A 23,563-nucleotide genomic window follows, 5' to 3' on the forward strand; every position below is an offset into this window, starting at 1 on the left:
ATTGGAGAAGCAGCCAAGCCCACTGGTGGTTGGAGAAATGCACATTTTAAAAAAGATATTATTTTAAGCATTTCTAATCAACATGGAATTTTGAAAGATTTAGTAAAATGCAGAGTTTTTAAGGTCAGGAAAATGGACATAGCATTCTCCTGGTTAGTGTGTGGTTGCTAATGCTCCTTGAAAGACAACTGGGCTGGTGTTCCTTTAAATGGTCGAATGACTTTCATTGTACAAACAGACTGTGTTTTATTTATGCATTCAACGATGAATGGACATTTGGGTTTTTAACCACTCTCCGTTACAAATAATGCAGCTAGGAATACTCATGAGTAATGTTCTGTGTGGCCATGTTTTCATTTCCTTGGATAAATAAGTAGTATAAAGTTGACTTATATAGAAACTTGGATGAAACATGTTAGGAATCTGCTACATGTTTTCAACAAGGAGCTCTCCTGGGTTCTCATAACTGTAACACCTCATTATCAGAGCCATGTGGGTGTTGGTATAAATATAGAATAAATGCCAACATGTGCACACCTTTCTCCCTTGTGGACACACCACACACAGGCTGACATGTACTCTGACTCCCCCGCCAATCGTGACCCGCACCTGGAGCAGACGGGGGGCTGTTTGCCTGCCTTTGCCCTGAGTGACACAGGAGGGTTCTTAAGACCTGGCAGCCGGGTCATCAGACTGGTCCTGTGTCTGCCACTGGCGCCCTGGGGTGTGGATGAGTCCCTTGGCCTCTCTGGGTCTCAGGTCCTCTCCTGTCCAAGGTGTTGTGAGGCTTATGTAAGTCACTGGAGGTGAACATGCTGAAGCTTAACCTCAGACAAGAGAGCTCTCAAATAAGAGTTCTGTGTGGCCAGTGGTCCATGTCACCTATTATCCAGGACCGCAGGAAGAGGAGAGGAAGAAAAGAAATTGGTCATTATTTCCCAGGGGAAAAGGGCACAGAAAGTGTATACAAAGACAAAGAAAAAACAGCAGGCAGCCTGCTTCTCCTAGAGAACCCGGGGCTCCCGCAGCCCTGCGGGGCTGGGCTCCAGGGGAGGAGGAGGTCAGGCGTCAGCTGCTGTGTGTATATAGCCCCAGGCCTCCGGGGCCAGGCTCAGTGCTGAGGCTGGTGCCAGGCTGTGAAGATGAAGCTGTCCAGCGTCATCCCTTGGGCCTTGCTGCTCAGCACAGGTAAAGCCTGGCCCCTGGCCCCCATCCCCTTGCCTCCCGGCCTCTCTGCTTCCTGTTCAACCTAGAGAGTCTGGGCAGTTCTCTTGTTGCCCAAGAAGAGGGTCTGCAAACTACTGTTCTCCAAGGAGATGCCACCCTCAGCCTGGCCTGGAGGAGGAGGGTCCAGCAGGATGGCCATGACCAGTGGCTGAGTATACAATGATTTTTAAACATTTTCTGGGCTGTCCGTCCTTGTTCTGGCATGCATTCCCTGGGCCCCCTCTGCTTTAGCCAGTGTTCCCTGGGATGCCCTGCGGGACAGCCAGCCTTCAGCCCAGACCTGGAGGAGGTGAACCAGACGTGGTCAGCTTTGCAGGGGTCTTGGAAGTGTGATGGTGTGAGTGTTGTAGGTGGGACCCTGGCTGGACCTGATTGGAGGGTGGCATCCAGGGGGAAGCGGGGGCCCCTGCAGAAGCCCCAGGACAGGTGGATGCTCTGCCTCTGCCCCTGGGATGGGGACACGGCAGCAACACGAGCTCTGAGATGACCCGCAGGAGCAGCAGCTCCCAGCAGGGCTGAGAATGTCCTACGAGGGCAGGGGTGGTGTCTTAGCCCTGCAAGGGGGCTGGGCGCTGGGCCTGCGCTGAACATGGAGGGACCCATGAGGATTCTCGGTGCTGGAGGGAAAGAAGAGACGGCCATGCCTTCAGGGAAGCCTCTGTCTCCTTCCTCCTTGCTCTCTCTGTGGGTCTTACTCTGTCCCATCGCCTTCTCTGTGCTTTTCTGCTCCAGCTCCTCTTTTCATCGACCCACACTCTCCTCCCCTGCTCCCCTGCAGGCAACTGTGCTCATGACCAGGAGCCGAGAGGACGGAAGGACAGACTTGTGCTGTCAGTGTGTGAACACAGATCCTTCTCAGCATTTATCCCAGTCTCCTGTGATCAGGACCTTCCCGTCTCCCTGGTCTGGGGCTGTGGGGATGGGGAAGGGGAGCTCTGCTCCTGGGACACTTTGTGGGCAGCTTATAGGTAGAAACAGGTCCATCAGAGCCCTTCCTGCTTCTGCTGTTTCTCAAGCACCATCAGTTCAAATCAACAGATCAAGGCAGCATGTTTTGGGGTGACGTGTGCTGAACTCCTCCAAGGGGCTGCTTGCTCCCCTGCTTCAAAGCTGGCACCTTAGATTCTAGATCTGAGGAGGTCACTGTACATGCAGGTCCATGATGGGAAGATGTGCGATTCTGCCCTTGAGATCTGCTTTCAAAGAAACCTCGATTTGTATTTTCCAGAGCAGACGAGATGGATGCTCCAGGGTGGGGAGGTTTCCTTTGTGGCCCCCAATCCTGTGCCACTTCAGTACTCAGGACGGGCAGCTGGAGACGGACCCCCATGTCCTGGTTGACATCTATGGTCACATAGCTCCCAGAGCGCTTGTTGATTTCCATTTACTGAGGAAAGCAGTGTCTACGGAAAAGGAAATGAATGCGGCGGGAGGTTGACAGTGGCAGGGAGCGTGGTGGACAGCCTCTCTGGGCTGGGCACTGAGCTGTGTATGCGTGAACTGTCCTCTGGAACCAAGGAGGCTGTTACTATTAAATTTCCAGTTTACAGGTGCATGGACTGAGGTTTGTGAGAATAAATGTCTTGTCTAAAGCCATCCAGCACTCACCCAAGCCACACTGGGCCCCAGTCTGTTTCCTGAACTGTGCTGTGCCCACTTGTCAAGCCCTGAGGATAAACTACAAGCCACAACAACAAAGAAAACAGTGATTGCTGCCAGGCCCCTGACTCAGTTCCCTGACATGGTGAAACTTTCATAAATTAAGAATGCTCATTCTTCTCAGCTGAGATTTTTATTCCATGCATTTACACCAAAAGCAAATTCATCATTGGTCTCATTGAAGAATTACAAGAAATACTCAAGTTATTTTTGAGTGCCCCTCTGTTCTGATTGGCCCAGGACTGAGAGGTTTCTTAGGAAATGGCAGGTTCAACCTGCCGAGCAGAAACTCCCAGGTTAACTGGAGAAGCCACTCAGCCTCCTGAGAGCTGACTTGTCTGATTGTGGCTCCAGAGCCAGAACATTCATTTTCACTGAGTGGGCCTGAGAAACAAACGGTCACAGCTGAATGAGCAAGTCTTGAAGGCGGAGCACCAGACTTCTGCTCTGTCCCTGCAGGACCCGGCTCTTCCCAGGACAAGGGCAGCCAAGTATTGTGCGCCCAGCATGATCCCTGGAAACACAGGGTGGGCACTGTGTGTGCCATAGCCTTGACACTTCAGTAACTTCCGGCTTTTCATTTGTTGTTCTCTTTTGATGTCTTTCCAGCCACAGTGGATTCAATGGACTGGCTCCCCCGTAAGTACAGTCTTAATGCTTTTACCATTTTATGCTCCTCACAGGGAGAAGTGCTTTAGGGCTTCAGTTCAGATGCCTCTCCTGGAAACACTGGTGTCAGTTTACCTTTTGGTTAAAGGAACTTGGCATTTCCAGAGCTGACCGTCAGCCTTGGTCTTAACAATCCCTAGGGTCCCATACCCTGACCTCCTACGACTCCCACCCTGTTCCTTCTCCCCTCCCCTCCTCACCTCCACAACTCAGGAGCTTCCCCTGCCCTCCTGCCTGCACAACCTCATGAGGCAGGAATGGGACCACCTCTCCACAGCATAGGTGGCCCAGGACAACGGAGCCACCTTTAATGGCTGGAGCCTGGAGGGCTGAGGGGCATCACTGTGTCCAGCGTCAGATATGAGAGCCTCCAGGCAGAGGGTGTGTCGGCATCAGAGGGGTGCTAGGCAAAGAGAAAAGTTTCCCCCTGATGCGGGGGCTGATAGATGATTGAGTGATGGATGATTGACTGAGTGACTGATGATTATCAATCGATGATTGATTGATTTCCCTAGGATTTTCAGGTTCAGGTAAAACTTGAACTCATTTGATCAAAACACCAATGATGAAAGTGCTGTTTTATCTTCACTTGACAAACAATGGGCTTCTCTGGCGGTTCAGCTGGTAAAGAATATGCCTGTAATGTGGGATACCTGGGTCGATCCCTAGGTTGGGAAGATCCCCTGGAAAAGGGAACAGCTACCCACTCCAGTATTCTGGCCTGGAGAATTCCATGGGCTGTATAGTCCATGGGGTCACAAAGAGTCGGACACATCTGAGCGACTTTCACTTTCACTTGACAAACAATACTTTGTCGACAAGGTGTTAAACTCATATTTTTCAGGGATCAAAACAAACTGCAGTAAAGAGTATGGATCTCTTTAAAATTCTGAAAACCACATTTTCCTGGGTGCTCAGACTGGATTGCGGATGTCTGTTTGTGGTTGGGGAGTGGGAGTTAGGACCACCTGCAGTGGGGTAGGCGAGGGGCGGCACAGAGCCCAGCGGCCTGGTGCAGCTTCTGGGAGACTGGAATCCTTTCTTCTGTTATAGGAAATACTAACTGCGGGGGAATCCTCAATGAGGAGTCTGGAGTGATCGCCACCTATTACGGAAAGAAAACAAACTGTGTCTGGACTATCCAGATGCCACCACAGTACCAAGCTAGGGTGTCTATCCAGCAACTCCAGTAAGTGCTCAGCTGAGTGTTCTTTGCTGATGTTGTGGTTTTATGGGAAGGTGTCCCTCTTTGCCCCTTCCCATTTCCCCCACACCACCCAGCACACACATCCGGACACATCCTGACCCCAGCTCAGCTCACTCCTGCTGACGACCTACATGGCCCCCTGCCCTCTGCATCAAGCTGACCCTCCTTGCACAGCTTTCAGATCCCTCCAGGGGACCCCGATCTCCCCTCCCTTCTAACCTCTCCTCCCCTCTGCCCCGTCTCTGAGCTGAGCCAGCACACACTGAGCTGTGGACCCACCAGACTGCTGGGCAGCTCTGAGCCTTTGCTCACACTGTCCCCTCTGCCTGGAAGGCAACTTCCACCTCTCCCAGACTCACCACCTGCTGCTTAGGGTCCTCATTTCCTAGTTCACGAGTTCACTGGAGGAAGAACTTTTCCATCACACCTGAAACCCCTGCTCTGACTCTGTCCACAGCTGGGCAGATCTTTCTCATATTTGTGCCCCATATATTACCTGCTTTGGGAAGATCCCCTGGAGAAGGGAATGGCATCCCATTTCAATATTCTTGCCTGGAGAATCCCACGGATAGAGGAGCCTGGGGGGCCATAGGGTCTCAAAGAGTTGGACATGACTGAGCGACGACGCACGCACCATTCCTGCCCATGAGTTTGTGCCTACAAGAAAGGGAGTCTTATTTTTGGCAGTCAAGAAATATTTTTCAACTAGTGGGTGCATGGATGAATGAAAGACTGAATGAACAATTAAAAGACAGAATGAATAATACTGCAACAGAAAGCACTGTCAACGCAGCAATAAGTTGTAGCATTTCCGTAGTAGGTTACTCTTCACAGATATTAACACACAGCCACATTTCCACCAATTGCAGACCAAGTGATATATAATCCACAGTGGTGGTGGAGACAGGTGAGGTTGTCTTGTGACTGACACAGCCCTGTCCCTCCAGACCTTCCACAGGGTCAGGTCTCCACTAGGTGGAGGAGCTGCTCCGTGTGAGGAGGACAACCTGGAAATGCCTGCCTCACAGCAGGGTCCAGACCATCTATCAAAACCACACGCCAGGGCTGAAGGAGGCAGGCATTTCCTACATCACCATTTCTATTAGGATCAGAGGGATAGCTTATTCTTAAAATTTTCATTATTGTCCCTTTGACCCTCTCCAAGACCAGTTTTGGATATGGGACTAGGAAGGAATCAGTCCGTCTAAGAGTGAGCTAGTACAGAGGGAGCTGAGTGTGTGTCCTGGTGAGATGTCCCTTCCGTGTCTCGTTTTAGCCCAGAGAGGCTCCAATCTCCCTCCTGGGTGGGACACACGCTGGTGGCTGAGAGAGGAAGACAGGGCGGGGTCAGGTCTGATGGGCAGGAGGAGGAGACGGAGACCTCGGCAGGAGTGTGACAACCCATGTGTGCACTTTGCCCGCAGCAGCAAGACCTGGATGCCCCTCTCGCCTCTGCATGTCCTGGAGGCCAAGAGGGGGTCCTGGGCCCCCTCTGCCAGGGGTGCAGGGGTGCAGTGGAGTCACACACGCATGTCTGGGCTTCATCTGACTCCGTGCTTGTTGCCCAAGCAAACAGTCCTCAGGGTTGGCTATACTGTGCCCTCCGGTGGCTCCTGATCCCAGAGTCCTGGGTGGGCTTCCCTGAGCCCCATCAGTGGGGTTGCCCAGGAGGCAAGGAGTCACCTGCAGCCCTGGTGTGGGGAGGGTCCTGGGTGACCACCACCCCCTCCTGAAGGATGAGTCTCCTTCCCTGTGGGCACCATGCCTGGGAAGTCTGGTGAACAAAGCCCTGTGATTGCATTGGGTCTGGACAGGGGAGGCTGCCTGCCGGAGGGACCATGATTCCGAAGGCTGATGCCTGCCCTTCCCTCTGCTCCAACAGCCTCAACTGTGCTAAAGAGTACCTGGAGATTATAGATGGGCTGCCAGGATCTTCTGTCTTAGGGAGGGTTTGTGAAGGTTCATTCCTGGAATATAGATCTTCTGGCAATACCATGACTGTCAAGTACTTCAGAAAGCCTGAGCACCTGACTTCTTCCTATGAAGTGCTGTACTTTCAGGATTCACAAGGTAGGTAAAAGGAGGCAGGCACCTGCTGACAAGTCCTCCTTCTCTGTGCATGGTCCAGGGAAGTTGGGCATCTGGTGTTTATCTGACTGTTGAAATAAACCCGATTGTCAGCAGATGAGCCAGAGGCAGTGTGACCTAGTGAGCCTCTCCAGAAACAGCCACCAGTTCAATGACAGCCTTTCTGCATCCCCAGATCTTGCAGTTGTGAAGATCTGACATGAAAATTCTTTTACAAGTTTTACTTTACATCTAGACAAGATGATCATTTCCTCTCAAATATAAAATTTCCCTTCCTGATCATATTAAAATCCCTTAGGCATATATTAGTTCAGTCACTCAGTCGTGTCCAACTCTTTGCGACCCCATGGACTGCAGCACACCAGGCCTCCTTGTCCATCACCAATGCCTGGAATTTACCCAAACTCATGTCCATTGAGTTGGTGATGCCATCCAGCCATCCCATCCTCTGTCATCCCCTTCTCCTCCCACCATCAATCTTTCCCAGCATCAGTCAGTTCTTCACATCAGGTGGCCTAAGTAGTGGAGTTTCAGCTTCAGTATCAGTCCTTCCAATGAACATTCAGAACTGATTTTCTTTAGGATGGACTGGTTGGATCTCCTTGCAGTCCAAGGGACTCTCAAGTCTTCTCCAACACCACAGTTCAAAAGCATTAATTTTTTGGCGCTCAGCTTTCTTTACGGTCCAACTCTCACATCCATACATGACTACTGGAAAACCATAGCCTTGACTAGACAGACCTTTATTGGCAAAGTAATGTCTCTGCTTTTTAATGTGCTGTCTAGGTTGGTCATAAATTTTCTTTCAAGGAGTTAGCATCTTTTAATTTCATGGCTGCAGTCACCATCTGCAGTGATTTTGGAGCCCCCCCACCGCCGCCCCGCCCCAATAAAGTCTGTTTCACTGTTTCCACCATTTTCCCATTTATTTCTCATGAAGTGATGGGACCAGATGTATATGTAACCTAAAACAAACCAAGACAGTCCCTCAAGAGTGTATTTTTTCCTCATTAATGATTGACTGCAATTTCACCCACATGTCAATTGGAAGAAAATGCTTCTTAAACTCTACTTAACCTGTTCTCCATCCCACAGCTTAGTGATCTCTGCTCAGGCCTGAGTGGACAAGCATTGCAAAAGAGAACAACATTCCTTGAAGACCCTCTGGAATCAGCTGCCCACAAGGAGAGGCATCTTCTGTCTAATCACACCTGCTGCTCTCAGCCTGTCACCTCCATCCTTTCCAGCCCCCGGTTGTCTAACTGCAGAAAGATTCCTTACTACTGGGCTTTAGATTGTTGCCAGTCTTGTGGTTAGTTTCTTCTATTTATCATTATAATCATTTTGAATAAAGTCTCTTTACCTGAGTCTGGATTTTTTTTTTTTTTTTTTAGTTTGTGAGTCCTGGTGTTACAGGGTTGGAACCCCAGGCATCGCTGAGAGTAGTTGAAACCCCTCCTGAAGGTCTTAATGCCCAGAGGGTGCTCATTGGTCTGAGGTCTATCTCAGGACAAGAGTGCTGTCTATTTATGATTTTCCTTGCCTGCACAAGGAAACCCTCTACAGACATAGCAATGAGACGCTGGCCCGGCTCTCTGCCAAGTTTCAAGCAATGAGCTTGAGGATAAAGGATCTTTGGTGAGGATATGTTGAATGTCTTCTGATTCCCACCATCCAACTATCAATTATATTTGCATCATAGTCCCTTTTAAAGGTCTGCAGAGAGTCACACATAAAGTTCACATTGTTTGCGGGCTCATCTAATCGGGTGATGTTGCATTTTATCAGACCAGGAGTTAGCAGGGTCAGAAACACAGTGGCCTCTGGATGGCACAGCCTCTTATAAGCCTGGAACTGCTTCCATATCCTTTTCTTCTGTCCAGAGAGGAGGGGGAGTGTGGGGGTCTTTTCATGAACTTGTGGGGAGAACCATCAACTCCTTCAGGCACAATAATCTGTATGTGTGGACCATCCTGTTGAGGTCAACCCAGAGGTCACCCTGGAATCTCTCTTCCTCAAGTGAGTTCTCTGAAGGTGATTTTTCTCTGTTGATATTGTAGCTTTTTGGATCTTTTCCAGTTTACCCCCCACCATCCAGCATAGGCATCTAACCACAATCCGGTTCCATTTTTCACTGCCTGTTGAAAACCAGTCCATAGAGTTAGCCGCCTTAGCAGAGTTTTATCAAACCCTTCTTTACCTGACTTTCCCTTCCTTCTAATGTCTTCTTCCCTCTGGTCCCTCTCAGGGCTGAGCCATCACACACTGAGCTTTGGACACTGCACACCTTTGAGCAACTCTGAGCCTTTGCTCCCACTGTCCCCTCGGCCAGGAGTCCATCCTTCCAACCTTCCAGACGCATCTGCCTGCTGCTTGGGGTCCTCCATGAAGCACATCCTGGTTCAGCTGAAAGGCTGACTCTACCATTGCACCCTTGTGCCTCTCTCACTTGCCTCATATAGATCTCTATGAGAGTTAAGTATTCAGCTGCTGTTAGTCACTCAGTCACATTCAACTCTTGGCGATCCCACGAGTGGAGCCTGGGTCGCCTCCATTGCAGGCAGATTCTTTACCATCTGAGCCACCAGGAAAGTCAAGTATACAGTACCAGTTGCTTATTTATTCAGTGGGTACCACTGCGGCACTCAAACTTTAGGGTCCTACTAGTAATTCTTAAATGAATGAATGAGCGATAAGGTCAGAGTTGTGTTTTCAGTGTTCCAATGAGGCTCTGCATTTCTCTCCAGGCAGTCTTCAGTGTTAACATGGGAGTCACGGTTCCCTCAACTGTAGGCTAAGCCAAACACAGACCAGAAAAGATGCTGAGGCAGAAGATGTCATCTGTGTGAGGAAGGGTCTCTGTCCTTCCAGACTTGATGTGAGGTCTGGACCTACACTAAGTTACTCTTGTGTGCCCAAGGATGAAACACCTTGCAGATGGCTGCAAAATGGGGCTTAGATTCTATTTATTTTTTTTTCTTTATTTATTTATTTTTTATTTTTTTTTCTTTTTTTATTTTTTAAATTTTAAAATCTTTAATTCTTACATGCATTCCCAAACATGAATAGATTCTATTTAAACATTGCTTCTGTAAACTTGAAATAGTGTGGTCAAGAATCAAGACTGGGGTGCAAACTCAAGGAGTTGGGGTTGACAATACACACATTTCCCATGGCTTATATAATTTCTCGAGGGTTCCGATGGTCAGATGGCTCTGAAAATTTCCCTGCATTGGCCCTTTGCCATTTTCAGAGATTTCAGGCTCTTCCTGTCCTTATGTCTGGGAAGGCTCTGTTTGGTCAAGGGTGAAACCTGTACAGAAGGTCCTGGTTCTTTCTGGACATGTCCCCTGCCTCCTGCTGGATCCCTTAGAGCCTCAAGCCTGTCTCTTGTGAGCAGGGCACGTGCCTGTGGCTGAGGATGAAGGAAGGGATCAGGAGTTAAGAGCAGAGAGGGCTTTGAAGGCCAGAGAGAGAAGCAGAAGGACCTCCTCAAGGTGCTCCACAAGAATATGGACACAACTTGTGCCTCTGATCCTGCTCTTGGATGCAAGCTTGGCTGCTGGGGCCAGCAGCCCCACCCCCAACCCCATCTGCCAGAGGAGGGGTGGTCAGAAGCCAAGGAGTGGCATCTACACACTCAGGTCAGAAGGAAAGCTCTGCTTCTTAGGACAGAACAATGAAAGGTTTTATTTTCTGCAGAAGCATTCATCCATCTCTGCGAGGCACTCGTCAATTGCTTCCTGAGCTTTCCTTCTCCTGGGCAGCACTGTTTAACCTCAGTTGGTGTATTATGTTGCTTTTCCCTAGCATCTACTTAGAGGAAAGAATTCCTGGGTAAACAGCTCATCATGAAGCCCCTTGATGATTCAAGGGTGTGGGGATGGCAGGCAGGTGACAAATGGAATGCTAGTGACCGGCTAGAGCATGGCTGTCTGGAGCAGAGCCCCACGGAGACTCTCCAGGCATTCACGCACAGCCCAGAGTCCTAACACCTCCGGGGTGACCATGCGGTTGTCATAGACCTGAGGGAGACTGACTGATAGTCCTGGGCAATGTTGCTGTAATGACCTCCAGCTGTCACAGGAGGGGCTGTGGCTTTCAAACATGTGGACAGAAAGCCTTTGGCCACACTGATGTGGGCAATGGCCTGGCATCTGGGTGTTCCCAAAATGACATGGGTCAGAAAGATCATGATGACATTGACAGTGACTCCTCAGTGGAATCACGAAAAACATCAGCCCAGAGTCTATTTCTCAGAGTTGCTTCAGCTTTGATTCCAGTTGGACACATTGGTGCTTTAGATCTAACCTTCCTTGTCTCTCACATAGATGTCCAGCCCCAGACCACACACTGGCCAGGTGAGAACCCAGCACCCCATCTCAGAACGTCCCTTCTCTCCCTGCCCTTCCCCCCATAATATAAACCAGTCCATGTGGCCCTTCTGGACATGTGGCTTATTCTACCACTGGTGATATCCGTGCTCAGTAGGGGCTTCTTTTTAAGGACTCACAAGGCCTTGCAGAGTTTACACTTGCTTTCTCTCTGTGTGTGTGTGTGTGTGTGTGTATGCTCAGTTGCTTCAGAAGTGTCTGACTTAGTGTGATCCATGGACTGTCTCTGCACTGGCAGGTGGATTCTTTCCCACTGCGCCACCTGGGAAGCGAAAAAGAACATGGAAGTGAAAGTTGCTCAGTCATGTCTGGCTCTTTTGCAACCCCTTGGACTAGACAGTCCATGGAATTCTCCAGGCCAGAATACTGGAGTGGGTAGCCTTTCCTTTCTCCAGGGGATCTTCCCAACCCAGGGATCGAACCCAGGTCTCCCTCATTGCAGGCAGATTCTTAAGCAGCTGAGCCACCAGGGAACCTTGAAAGAATATTAATATATATAACTGAATCACTCTGCTGTACACCTGAAATATTGTTAATCAACCCCATTCCAATATAAAATAAAAACTTTTAAAAATGAAAAGTTTTTTTAAAGTAAAAAAAAAAGAGAGAGAGAGAAGCCACCTGGGGCAGAGCTGCAGGAATAAGAAGGACCAGGAGGCTGGGTTACCATGGAGATAAATAACATTTTAATAATGATGGGAAGCAACTTTGCACATGTACTCTTTCCAGGCATTCTCTTCTTCCAGACGGGTGGCCTGTGATGCATAACTGGGGTAGATCCCCCGAGACAGAAAATCCTGATTCATTAGCATGAGGTCGCCAGGAAATTCTGACACGTGCAAAAGACTTCTGTTTGTTAAGCCAGTGATGGACCTCTCCACTTTCTTTGCGGGGAGGAATGGCTTTAGATCATTTGGATGGTAGGTTATGCTATTTTTGGGTTCTTCTGACTTGAAAATGACGTTCATTTTTATTTCCTGTCTTTTGGAGGTTTTGCTCTCCGCCTCTCCTCTCCCCTTTTGATGGGCATCATTGCCATCATCGGTGTTGCCGTCATCCTGGCCTTCCCCAGCCCTGCCCCTTGCCATGGGGCCCAGGCCCCCTGCAGGCAGAAGCGAAGAGTCCCTAAACCTTTCGACATAGGGTAGGAGCTGCTTGCTCCGCAGGGCTCTCGCCAGCTGCATACGCTCTATGTGCTTGCTGACATTCAGCCTCTCCCGCCGGGGCATCCTGAACTCCTCCGGGGACACGATCACCTTGGCCGTCCACATTTTCCCCAGGGGCCCACAGGTGGCACAAGCAGGGATGTGTTGCCTTCTATAGTCCACCGCCCGTTTGTAGTCTGAAGACAACGTCTGTAGTTCCTTGAGCATTTCCCGTTCTTCCTCTTGCTTGTAAGTCAGAAACCTCCGGGCTGCCACGGTGTGAACGCCACCCAGACGCTGACAAGTGGGAAAAGGTGTGTGAGTCGATCGGTCGTGTCCGACTCTTTGCGAGCCCATGGACTAGAGCCTGTTAGGCTCTGCTCCAGGCAAGAATATTGGAGTAGGTTGCCATCCCCTTCTCCAGGGCCAATGGGCAGGGGGCTGGGGGATGAGTGGGGAGAGGCGGTGGTTAAAATCTCAAGGGGATTGATGTGTTCATTTGTTTGTTGGTCAGTTTTTTATAATCCATGTGTATGGTGAATTTCTACAGTATTTGTATTTCTCAATCTGATTTATTTCACTTAGTATAGGTTTCCCTGGTGGCTCAGAGGATAAAGCATCTGCCTGCAATGCGGGAGACCCAGGTTTGATCTCTGGGTCAGGAAGATCCCCTGGAGAAGGAAATGGCAACCCACCCCAGTATTCTTGCCTGGAGAATCCCATGGACAGAGGAGCCCACTGGGTTGCAAAGAGTCAGACATGACCGAGCGACTTCACTTTGCTTACTATAATACCATCAAGGATTAGTAAAGGGGAGAAAACAAGAGCAGTGGTTACCAGAGAAGGAAGAGTGGGGAGGGGAAGGGAAAAAAGGGTAAAGGAGATGAGCTGCAAGGTTATGGAGAAAACTAAATTTTGGTGGGGAGCACATGTAGCACTTAGAGAAATATGAAACTCAACGTTGTACACATGACGCTGATGTAATTGCTGAGTCCTGCTGCAGGCCACAGGTGTGAGGCCTTGTACCAAGGCCACAGAAGCAGAGCCCAGAACCAAAGCTAACTGGGCCCCTTTACAACCTTACCAAAGCCAACCAGGCCCCTTTATAACCTTACCAAAGCCAACCGGGCCCCTTTGTAACCTTACCAAAGCCAACTGGGCCCCTTTGTAACCTTACCAAAAGTCCCCTTGATTATCACTAACAAGCTTCCTGATTCCCAGTTAGGCAAAGATGCCCACTCCAGGAAACACCCTGTTGTGCCCCAATCACCTAACGCCAACCTCCCAGCAGGAACTGTCTTTGTCTTGAGGCTATACAAATCAGCTATTAACTCACAAAAGCGGTCAGCTCTCCCTGGCTTGTCAGGAGTTGTCAGCCGGTTGCACTCGAAGTGCCCACTTTATCTCTGCTCTTTTTTTTAAAATAAACACACTCTTTTCTGCAGTTTGTGCCTGGAAATTTTTTTCCCACTTGCTCTCAGACTGCCTCAACAATAATGTTCTAAATCAATCTTACCTCAACAACAAAAAAATAAAAATATAGCATTTATGATGGAAAATTTTTTAAAAGTTCTCAATTTGACAGGAACAAAGGACACCCACAGAAAGAATTATCTAGTGGCTCCCTTGCCGTCTATCCGTGAGGGTGCCCGAGACCCTGTATAGTGAGAATGAGGGTAGATCATTGGGAACAGATGAGCCTGGGTTCAAATCTGACTTTCCGTCTCACCTACTATGAATCTGAGAGAATTGTATTGCTCTTACAGGCCCCTGTGAGGTCTCCATAAGATAACATATATGAAAGCAACTAGTGCAAGATAAGGGCTCAAGAAAAGGCCGCTTCCGTGATTTGTTATCACTTGTAGTTACAGTCCTGCTTGGGACTTTGTAATAAGAGAGTATTTTGCTTTTGCTAGGCAAATATGGAAGCCACTAGTTAACTCAGCCAACCCTCCTCCACTGCTTGGGAGACTCACACCTGTGTTGCTGGTGGTTTTTGAAACTCTGGCTCTCCTAGCCTAACTGCCTGGATTCCGTGGGGCCTCCCTGTGTATAAATTTCACAGCACTTACTAGGATCTCTTTCTCCAAGGGGGAGTATTTCCCGAGGGCAATGCGTGGGTCCGATTTGTAGAATTTGGTCCATATCCTGGAAGGCAGAGAGGTGTATTAGAACTTGGGAATGGTCTTCCTAGTTTTGCCTTTTGGAGTGGGAAATCTCACAAAGGGTGATGCCACGTTGATCAGGATAAGGCCTCTGTGATCACGGTTTCTACAGCCACAGGGTGGGCTCTTCCATTTGGCCTCAAATCTGACATGGGTGGGAGGGAATGGACCAGAAGCACAGGTTACACTCACCCCAGTGGTGAAGGAGGGCATAGATCCCCTTGGGAGGACAGGGACTCTTTATTCAGGAAGGAATCGCTTATATTAAATACTCGCATCGGTATTCCATTCTTATTTAACTTTCCCTCTGTAGTCATCCTTTCTTGGACCCTTGAATCTCTAACCCTCTGTTTTCCAATCTTCGGACAGCCATTCTCCCATTCTCTGATCATACTCTGGCTCCAGGCTAGGATGGGAGGTGTCAGTGCCTGGATTTTCTTTCTAAGACAGCTTTAATGTGAACCCAGAGGACAGTCACAAACATCTTGCATCATAACTGGCTTATGTGGCAGCTATTGTGAGGTCTGAGTTTAGGCATCAAATGATCCCTTGGGGTGAAATGGACACACACCACCATGGTCTTGGTATGTTGGAGTCCAGGGGAATAGAATGGGCAGAGAAGTGTAGCTGGGAGATGATCTGACCATGTCAATGCCACTTATAAGCCAATAAAGACTGCTCAATTCTTCCTGGATGGACGCTCATCACCTAAAGTCTCTCCCTGGTATTGGCTTGCCTCTCCAATCTTAGTTCCAATCTTAGTTCCTCATGCTCCATTCATGAACTCTATTCACGGTTCTTGGAATCAGCTTCTAGACATGCTCCCCTCATGTCTCAAATACCCCTCTCTGCCTTAACAACTTGCTTATCTTTGGAAATATCTCTGAGAAATACTTTTAGCGCAAAAATCAAGGCACAAAAGTGTATAAATTGTAGACAACCTTTTTATATTGGAAAGGAAAAAATAAGCATGTATACTTGCATTTGGATAAAGAAACACTAGAATAATACATGCAAAAAATGTCATAAATGGTTATCAGAAGTGGGTACCTGGCAGATATGGATAAGGTGGTAATGAGTCTTTTCGTTGTGTACATTACTGTTTTGTACAGTATTGTTTAGAACCATGTGAGCCTATTACCTTTTGAAAAAAATGAGTTTAAAAAGTAACGAAGCAGCTCATGGAAGACGATGTCTCTGACAAGTACTGGTCCTGAAGCTTTCCTTTTCTTCTACCAAAAAACACCCGTAAGTGGGGATATGTCCAGGCCTCATGCTCATAACAGCCATCTAAAACACACCAATGCTCCTCTCCCATACCGGGGCAATTTCAGTTCCCCTAGGACAGCTGTGAACCTGGAAATCAGCAGCCAGTGCCGTGGAGCGGTATAGACAGTGCCTCTTGCCCTGTATGCATTGACTCACACATTTGTCCTACACAGAGCTGTTTGCACAACCCACACAACACCTGGCATATAGGGTGCACTCCACAAATATTTGTGGAGCAACCAATGAATGGTGCATGATAGAATATTAAGGACTGGGACTTTCCTGGTGGTCCAGAAGCCAAGACCGCACTCCCAGGGCAGGTGGGCTGGCCTGGCTTCAATCCCTGGTCAGGGAACTAGATCCCACACTCTTCAGCTAAGAATTTGCATGCCTCAGCTAAAGATCCCACTGGCCACAGTGAAGACTGAAGATTGTGCCACATCTAAGACTTGACACAGCCAAAAAAATAAATATTAAAAAAAAGATTATTATGGATCTTGGTTCAGATGGTAAAAATATCTGCCTGCAATGCAGGAGGCCTGGGTTCAACCCCTGAGTTGAGAAGATCCCCTAGAGGAGGGCATGGCAACCCACTCTAGTATTCTTACCTGGAGAATCCCTATGAGAAGAAGAGCCTGGTGGGCTACAGTCCAGGGGTTGCAAAGGGTTGGACATGACTGAGTGATTAAGCATGGCACACATCAAAAAAAATCAAGTCTTAGTCAAATTTCCAATAATACGCTCAGGATGTAATGTGATATTTTTTAAAAGACCATACAAAACTTATATAGGGTATGATTTCAGTGTGTCAATACAACAGTATTCAAGAAGAAAAAGGACTAGAAGGAAAAACACAGAGATATGAGCAGTGGACTGTGGGCTAGTGGGAGATGTTCTAGGACTAGCCATGGACCCGCAGCCTGGTCCCATCCAGGTATTAAGATGGAGTAGCTATGGCCTTGGCTCAGCAGGTTCAGGTAGAAAAAGGTGGCACAGCTGCTCCAGGCATCAGAGAGACAGTGATAAAACACACCAATGCCTTGCTGGCCAGAAGTGATGTCACCACAACTATGGTGGGTTTGGGGTGGGAACTGGAAAAAGAGAGAAATTTATTTTAAGAAATTAGCTGTGCTCGCTTCAGCAGCACATATACTAAAATTGGAATGATACAGAGAAGATTAGCATGGCCCCTGCGCAAGGATGACATGCAAATTCGTGAAGCGTTCCATATTTTTAATGGACAACGTGGAAGAAATGGACAAATTCTTAGAAAAGTACAATATTCCAAACTGAACCAGGAAGAAATAGAACATCTTAACAGACCCATCACAAGCACGGAAATTGAAACGGTAATCAGAAATCTTCCAGCAAACAAAAGCCCAGGTCCAGACGGCTTCACAGCTGAATTCTACCAAAAATTTCGAGAAGAGCTAACACCTATTCTACTCAAACTCTTCCAGAAAATTGCAGAGGAAGGTAAACTTCCAAACTCATTCTATGAGGCCACCATCACGCTAATACCAAAACCTGACAAAGATACTACAAAAAGGGAAAACTACAGGCCAATATCACTGATGAACATAGATGCAAAAATCTTCAATAAAATTCTAGCAATCAGAATCCAACAACACATTAAAAAGATCATACACCATGACCAAGTGGGCTTTATGCCAGGGATGCAAGGATTCTTCAATATCCACAAATCAATCAATGTAATTCACCACATTAACAAATTGAAAAATAAAAGCCATATGATTATCTCAATAGATGCAGAGAAGGCCTTTGACAAAATTCAACATCCATTTATGATAAAAACTCTCCAGAAAGCAGGAATAGAAGGAACATACCTCAACATAATAAAAGCTATATATGACAAACCCACAGCAAACATTATCCTCAATGGTGAAAAATTGAAAGCATTTCCCTAAAGTCAGGAACAAGACAAGGGTGCCCACTTTCACCGCTACTATTCAACATAGTTCTGGAAGTTTTGGCCACAGCAATCAGAGCAGAAAAAGAAATAAAAGGAATCCAAATTGGAAAAGAAGAAGTAAAACTCTCCCTGTTTGCAGATGACATGATCCTCTACACAGAAAACCCTAAAGACTCCACCAGAAAATTACTAGAGCTAATCAATGAATATAGTAAAGTTTCAGAATATAAAATCAACACACAGAAATCCCTTGCATTTCTATACACTAATAATGAGAAAGTAGAAAAAGAAATTAAGGAAACAATTCCATTCACCATTGCAACGAAAAGAATAAAATACTTAGGAATATATCTACCTAAAGAAACTAAAGACCTATATATAGAAAACTATAAAACACTGATGAAAGAAATCAAAGAGGACACTAATAGATGGAGAAATATACCATGTTCATGGATCAGAAGAATCAATATAGTGAAAATGAGTATATTACCCAAAGCAATTTACAAATTCAATGCAATCCCTATCAAGCTACCAGCGATATTTTTCACAGAACTAGAACAAACAATTTCAAGATTCGTATGGAAATACAAAAAAACCTCGAATAGCCAAAGCAATCTTGAGAAAGAAGAATGGAACTGGAGGAATCAACCTGCATGACTTCAGGCTCTACTACAAAGCCACAGTCATCAAGACAGTATGGTACTGGCACAAAGACAGAAATATAGATCAATGGAACAAAGTAGAAAGCCCAGAGATAAATCCACGCACCTATGGACACCTTATCTTTGACAAAGGAGGCAAGAATATACAATGGAGAAAAGACAATCTCTTTAACAAGTGGTGCTGGGAAAACTGGTCAACCACTTGTAAAAGAATGAAACTAGGACACTTTCTAACACCATACATAAAAATAAACTCAAAATGGATTAAAGATCTAAACGCAAGATCATAAACTATAAAACTCCTAGAGGAGAACATAGGCAAAACACTCTTTAACATAGATCACAGCAGGATCCTCTAAGACCCACCTCCCGGAATACTGGAAATAAAAGCAAAAATAAACAAATGGGATCTAATTAAAATTAAAAGCTTCTGCACAACAAAGGAAACTATAAGGTGAAAAGACAGCCTTGAGAATGGGAGAAAATAATAGCAAATGAAGCAACTGACAAAGAATTAATCTCAAAAATACACAAGCAACTCCTGCAGCTCAATTCCAAAAAAATAAACATCCCAATCAAAAAATGGGCCAAAGAACTAAATAGACATTTCTCCAAAGAAGACATACGGATGGCTAACAAACACATGAGAAGATGCTCAGCATCACTTATTATTAGAGAAATGCAAATCAAAACCACAATGAGGTACCACTTCACACCAGTCAGAATGTCTGTGATCCAAAATCTGCAAGCAATAAATGCTGGAGAGGGTGTGGAGAAAAGGGAACCCTCCTACACTGTTGGTGGGAATACAAACTAGTACAACCACTATGGAAAACAGTGTGGAGATTCCTTTAAAAATTGCAAATAGAACTGCCATATGACCCAGCAATCCCACTGCTGGGCATACACACCGAGGAAACCAGAATTGAAAGAGACACATGTACCTCAATGTTCATCGCAACACTGTTTATAACGGCCAGGACATGGAAACAACCTAGACGTCCATCAGCAGATGAATGGATAAGAAAGCTGTGGTACATATACACAATGGAGTATTACTCAGCCATTAAAAAGAATTCATTTGAATCAGTTCTGATGAGATGGATGAAACTAGAGCCGATTATACAGAGTGAAGTAAGCCAGAAAGAAAAACACCAATACAGTATACTAACACATATATATGGAATTTAGAAAGATGGCAATGATGACCCTGTATGCAAGACAGCAAAAAAGACACAGATGTGTTTAGTGGACTTTTGGACTCAGAGGGAGAGGGAGAGGGTGGGATGATTTTGGAGAATGGCATTGAAACATGTATACTATCATGTAAGAATCGAATCACCAGTCTATGTCCGATGCAGGATACAGCATGCTTGGGGCTGGTGCACGGGGATAACCCAGAGGGATGTTTTGGGGAGGGAGATGGGAGGGGGGTTCATGTTTGGGATCACATGTACACCCGTGGTGGATTCATGTCAATGTATGGCAAAACCAATACAGTATTGTAAAGTAAAAATAAAAATTTAAAAAAAAAGAAAGAAAGAAATTAGCTAACATGATTGTAGAGGCTGGAAGGTCCAAAATCTGCCGGCGTGGTCCAGCAGGCTGAAGACTCTGGGAGAGCCCATGTAGAGGTTCAAGACCACTGGGAGAATTGCCTCTTGTTCAAGGGACATAAGTCTTCAGTCTATTCACGCCTTCGGCTGATTGGATGAGGCCCACCCACATTATGGAGCAACAGGCAATCTACTTTACTCAAAGTTTGCTGATTTAAATATCAGTCTCATCCAAAAACACCCTCACATAAATATCCAGAATAATGGATCAGACCAAAGCATGACTGGGCATACATGTGTGCTAAGTTGCTTCGGTCATGTCTGAATAATGCAACCCTATGGACTGTAGGCTCCTCTGTCCATGGGATTTTCCAGGCAAGAATACTGGAGTGGGTAGCCAGGCCCTCCTCCAGGGGATCTTTCTGACCCAGGGATCTAACCATGGTCTCCTGCATTGGCTGGCAGGCAGATTCTTTACCACTAGCGCCACCTGGGAAGCCCTGGCTGGCACTAGGACCCAGCCGAGTCAACACATGAGAAAGTAACCCTCAAATCTACTTCTAAGTATTAGGTTTTAAAGATTTGCTTAATTTTTGAATAGCTTTTTAATATCAGAGTTTTCATTTTTGTACATAGTTTTGCCCATTTTTGGACTTCGTATTAACAGATTCACGCAGTATGAATTCTTTCACACCTGCATTTCCCCTCAATGTATTTTCCAGACTCTGCTGTTGTTATGCTTGTAGTTCAATCATTTTCATTGTCATTTAGCATGATCGTCTTATTTATTAAACAGTCTTCTGTTGCTTACATTTGGATTTTTTAATCTGGGGAGCATGATTGTACAGGTTTCCTTGCAGTTACTGTGTTGGATGCGTACCTAAGAGTGAAATTGGTAAGCTACCGTCTATGGGGCCGCACAGAGTCAGACACGACTGAAGCGATTTAGCCCCAGCAGCAGCAGGATACGTGTAACTTCTGTTTCCTAGAGAATTCTCAGCTCTGTTCAAAAATGTCTGTATAATTCACCATCCCACCAATAGTGTATGAGAATTCCTTCTTGCTAACACTAGTGGGTAGGTTGTGATATGTCATTGCGGGTGTAATTTACACTTTTCTGATTACAAATGAAGTCAAATACTTTTTCTATTGCCCATAAGAGATTACCCTTAGTGAAATGTCTATTCAGGACTTTTGTCCATTTCTTTCTCATAATTGCTTTGCTTCTTGATATGTACAACTTCTTTACATATTCTTTGTATAAGCCCATTGCCAGTAAAACATATTACAAATGTCTGCTCCTACTGTTTACTAGCCTCATCCCTTTCTTAAAAATGCCTTTTGGGGGTGCAAAGAGTTGGGAGATTGGGACTGACATATATACACTATTTTTACTATGTGTAAAATAGATAACTAATGAGAATCTAGTGTATAGCACAGGGAAGTCTACTCAAAGCTCTATGGCAACCTGAATGGGAAGGAAATCCAAAAAAGAGTGGAAACATGTACATGTGTAACTGACTCACTTCTCTGTACAGCAGAAACTAACACAACATTGTAAAGCAACTATACTCCAATAAAAATAAATTTTAAAAATATACACACTACTATATGTAAGACAGATGACCAACAAGGACCTACTACAGAGCACAGGGCTACTCAATATTCTGTAATAGCACATAAGGGAAAAGAATCTGAAAAAGAATGGATATATGTATATGGATAACTGAACCATTTTGCTGTACATCTGAAACTAATTCAGCATTCTAAACCAACTCTAATATGAAATTAAGTTTAAAAAGATGTCCTTTATTCCAGCTGCATTCCAACTTATGAGCCTTTTCCTGAATGGTTATTGCTTTTCATGACTTGTTTAAGAAAGCATTTCCTGTTGTAGGTAGGAATGGTAATCTATATACATATTGCATATATATTTATGATTTCTCATATCATTCTCTAAAAGTTTCTTATCTTTTGAACTTCTTAACTTCCTATCTCTTTTTCTTTAAGTATATTTTCCAACTTAATATTATAATGACTATCAAGGAGTGCTTGTACATGTGTGTGTTTGCACGTGTGTGTACACAGGTCATACACAAAAAGTCCAGGATTCTCTTCCTCCGCTAGCCACACCTGTCCCTGCAGTCACCTCCTGGGCTCTGGCACCCTCTGGTGGATTTTGCCACTCAGTGAAAGCTGGCTCTGCAAAGACCCACCAGACATCCCTGCTCTCTAGGGCTATGAGTACCTACAGACATGGCCCCCTTGGTTTATAAGAATGATGCTCTTTTCTAACATTGCACTATATTCAGAATTTATATGAGAGGCTGTGTGCTTTAGAATCATAGTTCCCTTTACAAAGCCATTGGCTCTAGGCAGACCAGTTCAGTTCAGTCGCTCAGTCGTGTCCGACTCTTTGCGACCCCATGAATCACAGCACGCCAGGCCTCCCTGTCCATCACTAACTCCCGGAGTTCACTCAAACTCATGTCCATCGAGTCAGTGACGCCATCCAGCCATTTCATCCTCTGTCATCCCCTTTTCCTCCTGCCCCCAACCCCTCCCAGCATCAGGATTGTTTCCAATGAGTCAATTCTTCACATGAGATGGCCAAAGTATTGGAGTTTCAGCTTCAGCATCAGTCCTTCCAATGAACACCCAGGACTGATCTCCTTTAGGATGGACTGGTTGGATCTCCTTGCAGTCCAAGGGACTCTCAAGAGTCTTCTCCAACATCACAGGTCAAAAGCATCAATTCTTCGGTGTTCAGCTTTCTTCACAGTCCGACTCTCACATCCATACATGACCACTGGAAAAACCATAGCCTTGACTAGACAGACCTTAGTAGGCAAAGTAATGTCTCTGCTTTTCAATATGCTGTCTAGGTTAGTCATAACTTTCCTTCCAAGGAGTAAGCATCCTTTAATTTCATGGCTGCAATCACCATCTGCAGTGATTTGGGAGCCCCCCAAATAAAGTATGTCATTGTTTCCACTGTTTCCCCATCTATTTCCCATGAAGTGATGGGACCGGATGCCATGATCTTCATTTTCTGAATGTTGAGCTTAAGCCAACTTTTTCACTCTCCTCTTTCACTTTCATCAAGAGGCTTTTTAGTTCCTCTTCACTTTCTGCCATAAGGGTGGTGTCATCTGCATATCTGAGGTTATTGATATTTCTCCCGGCAATCTTGATTCTAGCTTGTGCTTCTTCCAGCCCAGCGTTTCTCATGGTGTACTCTGCATAGAAGTTAAATAAGCAAGTGACAATATACAGCCTTGACGTCCTCCTTTTCCTATTTGGAACCAGTCTGTTGTTCTATGTACAGTTCTGACTGTTGCTTCCTGACCTGCATATAGATTTCTCAAGATGCAGGTCAGGTGGTCTAGTATTCCCATCTCTTTCAGAATTTTCCACAGTTTATTGTAATCCACACAGTCAAAGGCTTTGGCATAGTCAATAAAGCAGAAATAGACTTTTTTTTCTGGAACTCTCTTGCTTTTTCCATGATCCAGCAGATGTTGGCAATTTGATCTCTGGTTCCTCTGCCTTTTCTAAAACCAGCTTGAACATCAGGAAGTTCATGGTT

General features: G+C 46.1%; 2 protein-coding genes and 1 non-coding gene across 3 annotated transcripts; 2 read left to right on the forward strand and 1 right to left on the reverse strand.

Annotated features, from left to right (window-relative positions):
• Positions 1–1,115: 1,115 nt before the first annotated feature.
• On the forward strand, positions 1,116–8,217 carry LOC101111242 (spermadhesin-1-like). The gene is made up of 5 exons (XM_027960193.2): positions 1,116–1,188; positions 3,496–3,525; positions 4,609–4,744; positions 6,645–6,832; positions 7,946–8,217. The coding sequence occupies exons 1-5, from the start codon at positions 1,143–1,145 to the stop codon at positions 7,948–7,950; spliced, it is 405 nt and encodes a 134-aa protein (XP_027815994.2). The 5' UTR covers positions 1,116–1,142; the 3' UTR covers positions 7,951–8,217.
• Positions 8,218–11,930: 3,713 nt separating this feature from the next.
• On the reverse strand, positions 11,931–14,946 carry C22H10orf120 (chromosome 22 C10orf120 homolog). The gene is made up of 3 exons (XM_004020247.5): positions 14,747–14,946; positions 14,462–14,537; positions 11,931–12,686 (listed from the first exon to the last, which is right to left on the reverse strand). Exons 1-3 carry the CDS (start codon positions 14,944–14,946, stop codon positions 11,931–11,933), a joined length of 1,032 nt encoding a protein of 343 aa, XP_004020296.1.
• A 2,005-nt stretch (positions 14,947–16,951) lies between these two features.
• LOC114110366 (U6 spliceosomal RNA) lies at positions 16,952–17,058 on the forward strand. Its single transcript, XR_003586642.2, has one exon. It is a non-coding gene; the product is annotated as a U6 spliceosomal RNA (small nuclear RNA).
• Positions 17,059–23,563: the final 6,505 nt, after the last annotated feature.

This window comes from Ovis aries, chromosome 22 (assembly GCF_016772045.2).
Source record: "Ovis aries strain OAR_USU_Benz2616 breed Rambouillet chromosome 22, ARS-UI_Ramb_v3.0, whole genome shotgun sequence".
Taxonomy (NCBI): Eukaryota; Metazoa; Chordata; class Mammalia; order Artiodactyla; family Bovidae; genus Ovis; species Ovis aries.

Coding starts and splice junctions, on each gene's coding strand:
- LOC101111242 (XM_027960193.2), top strand. CDS start 1,143: ATGAAGCTGTCCAGCGTCATCCCTTGGGCCTTGCTGCTCAGCACAG. Junction 3,526..4,608: donor TTCAATGGACTGGCTCCCCC/GTAAGTACAGTC, acceptor CTTCTGTTATAG/GAAATACTAACTGCGGGGGA. Junction 4,745..6,644: donor GTGTCTATCCAGCAACTCCA/GTAAGTGCTCAG, acceptor CTGCTCCAACAG/CCTCAACTGTGCTAAAGAGT.
- C22H10orf120 (XM_004020247.5), bottom strand. CDS start 14,946: ATGATCAGAGAATGGGAGAATGGCTGTCCGAAGATTGGAAAACAGAGG. Junction 14,538..14,746: donor TGCCCTCCTTCACCACTGGG/GTGAGTGTAACC, acceptor TCTGCCTTCCAG/GATATGGACCAAATTCTACA. Junction 12,687..14,461: donor CCTTGGAGAAAGAGATCCTA/GTAAGTGCTGTG, acceptor CCCACTTGTCAG/CGTCTGGGTGGCGTTCACAC.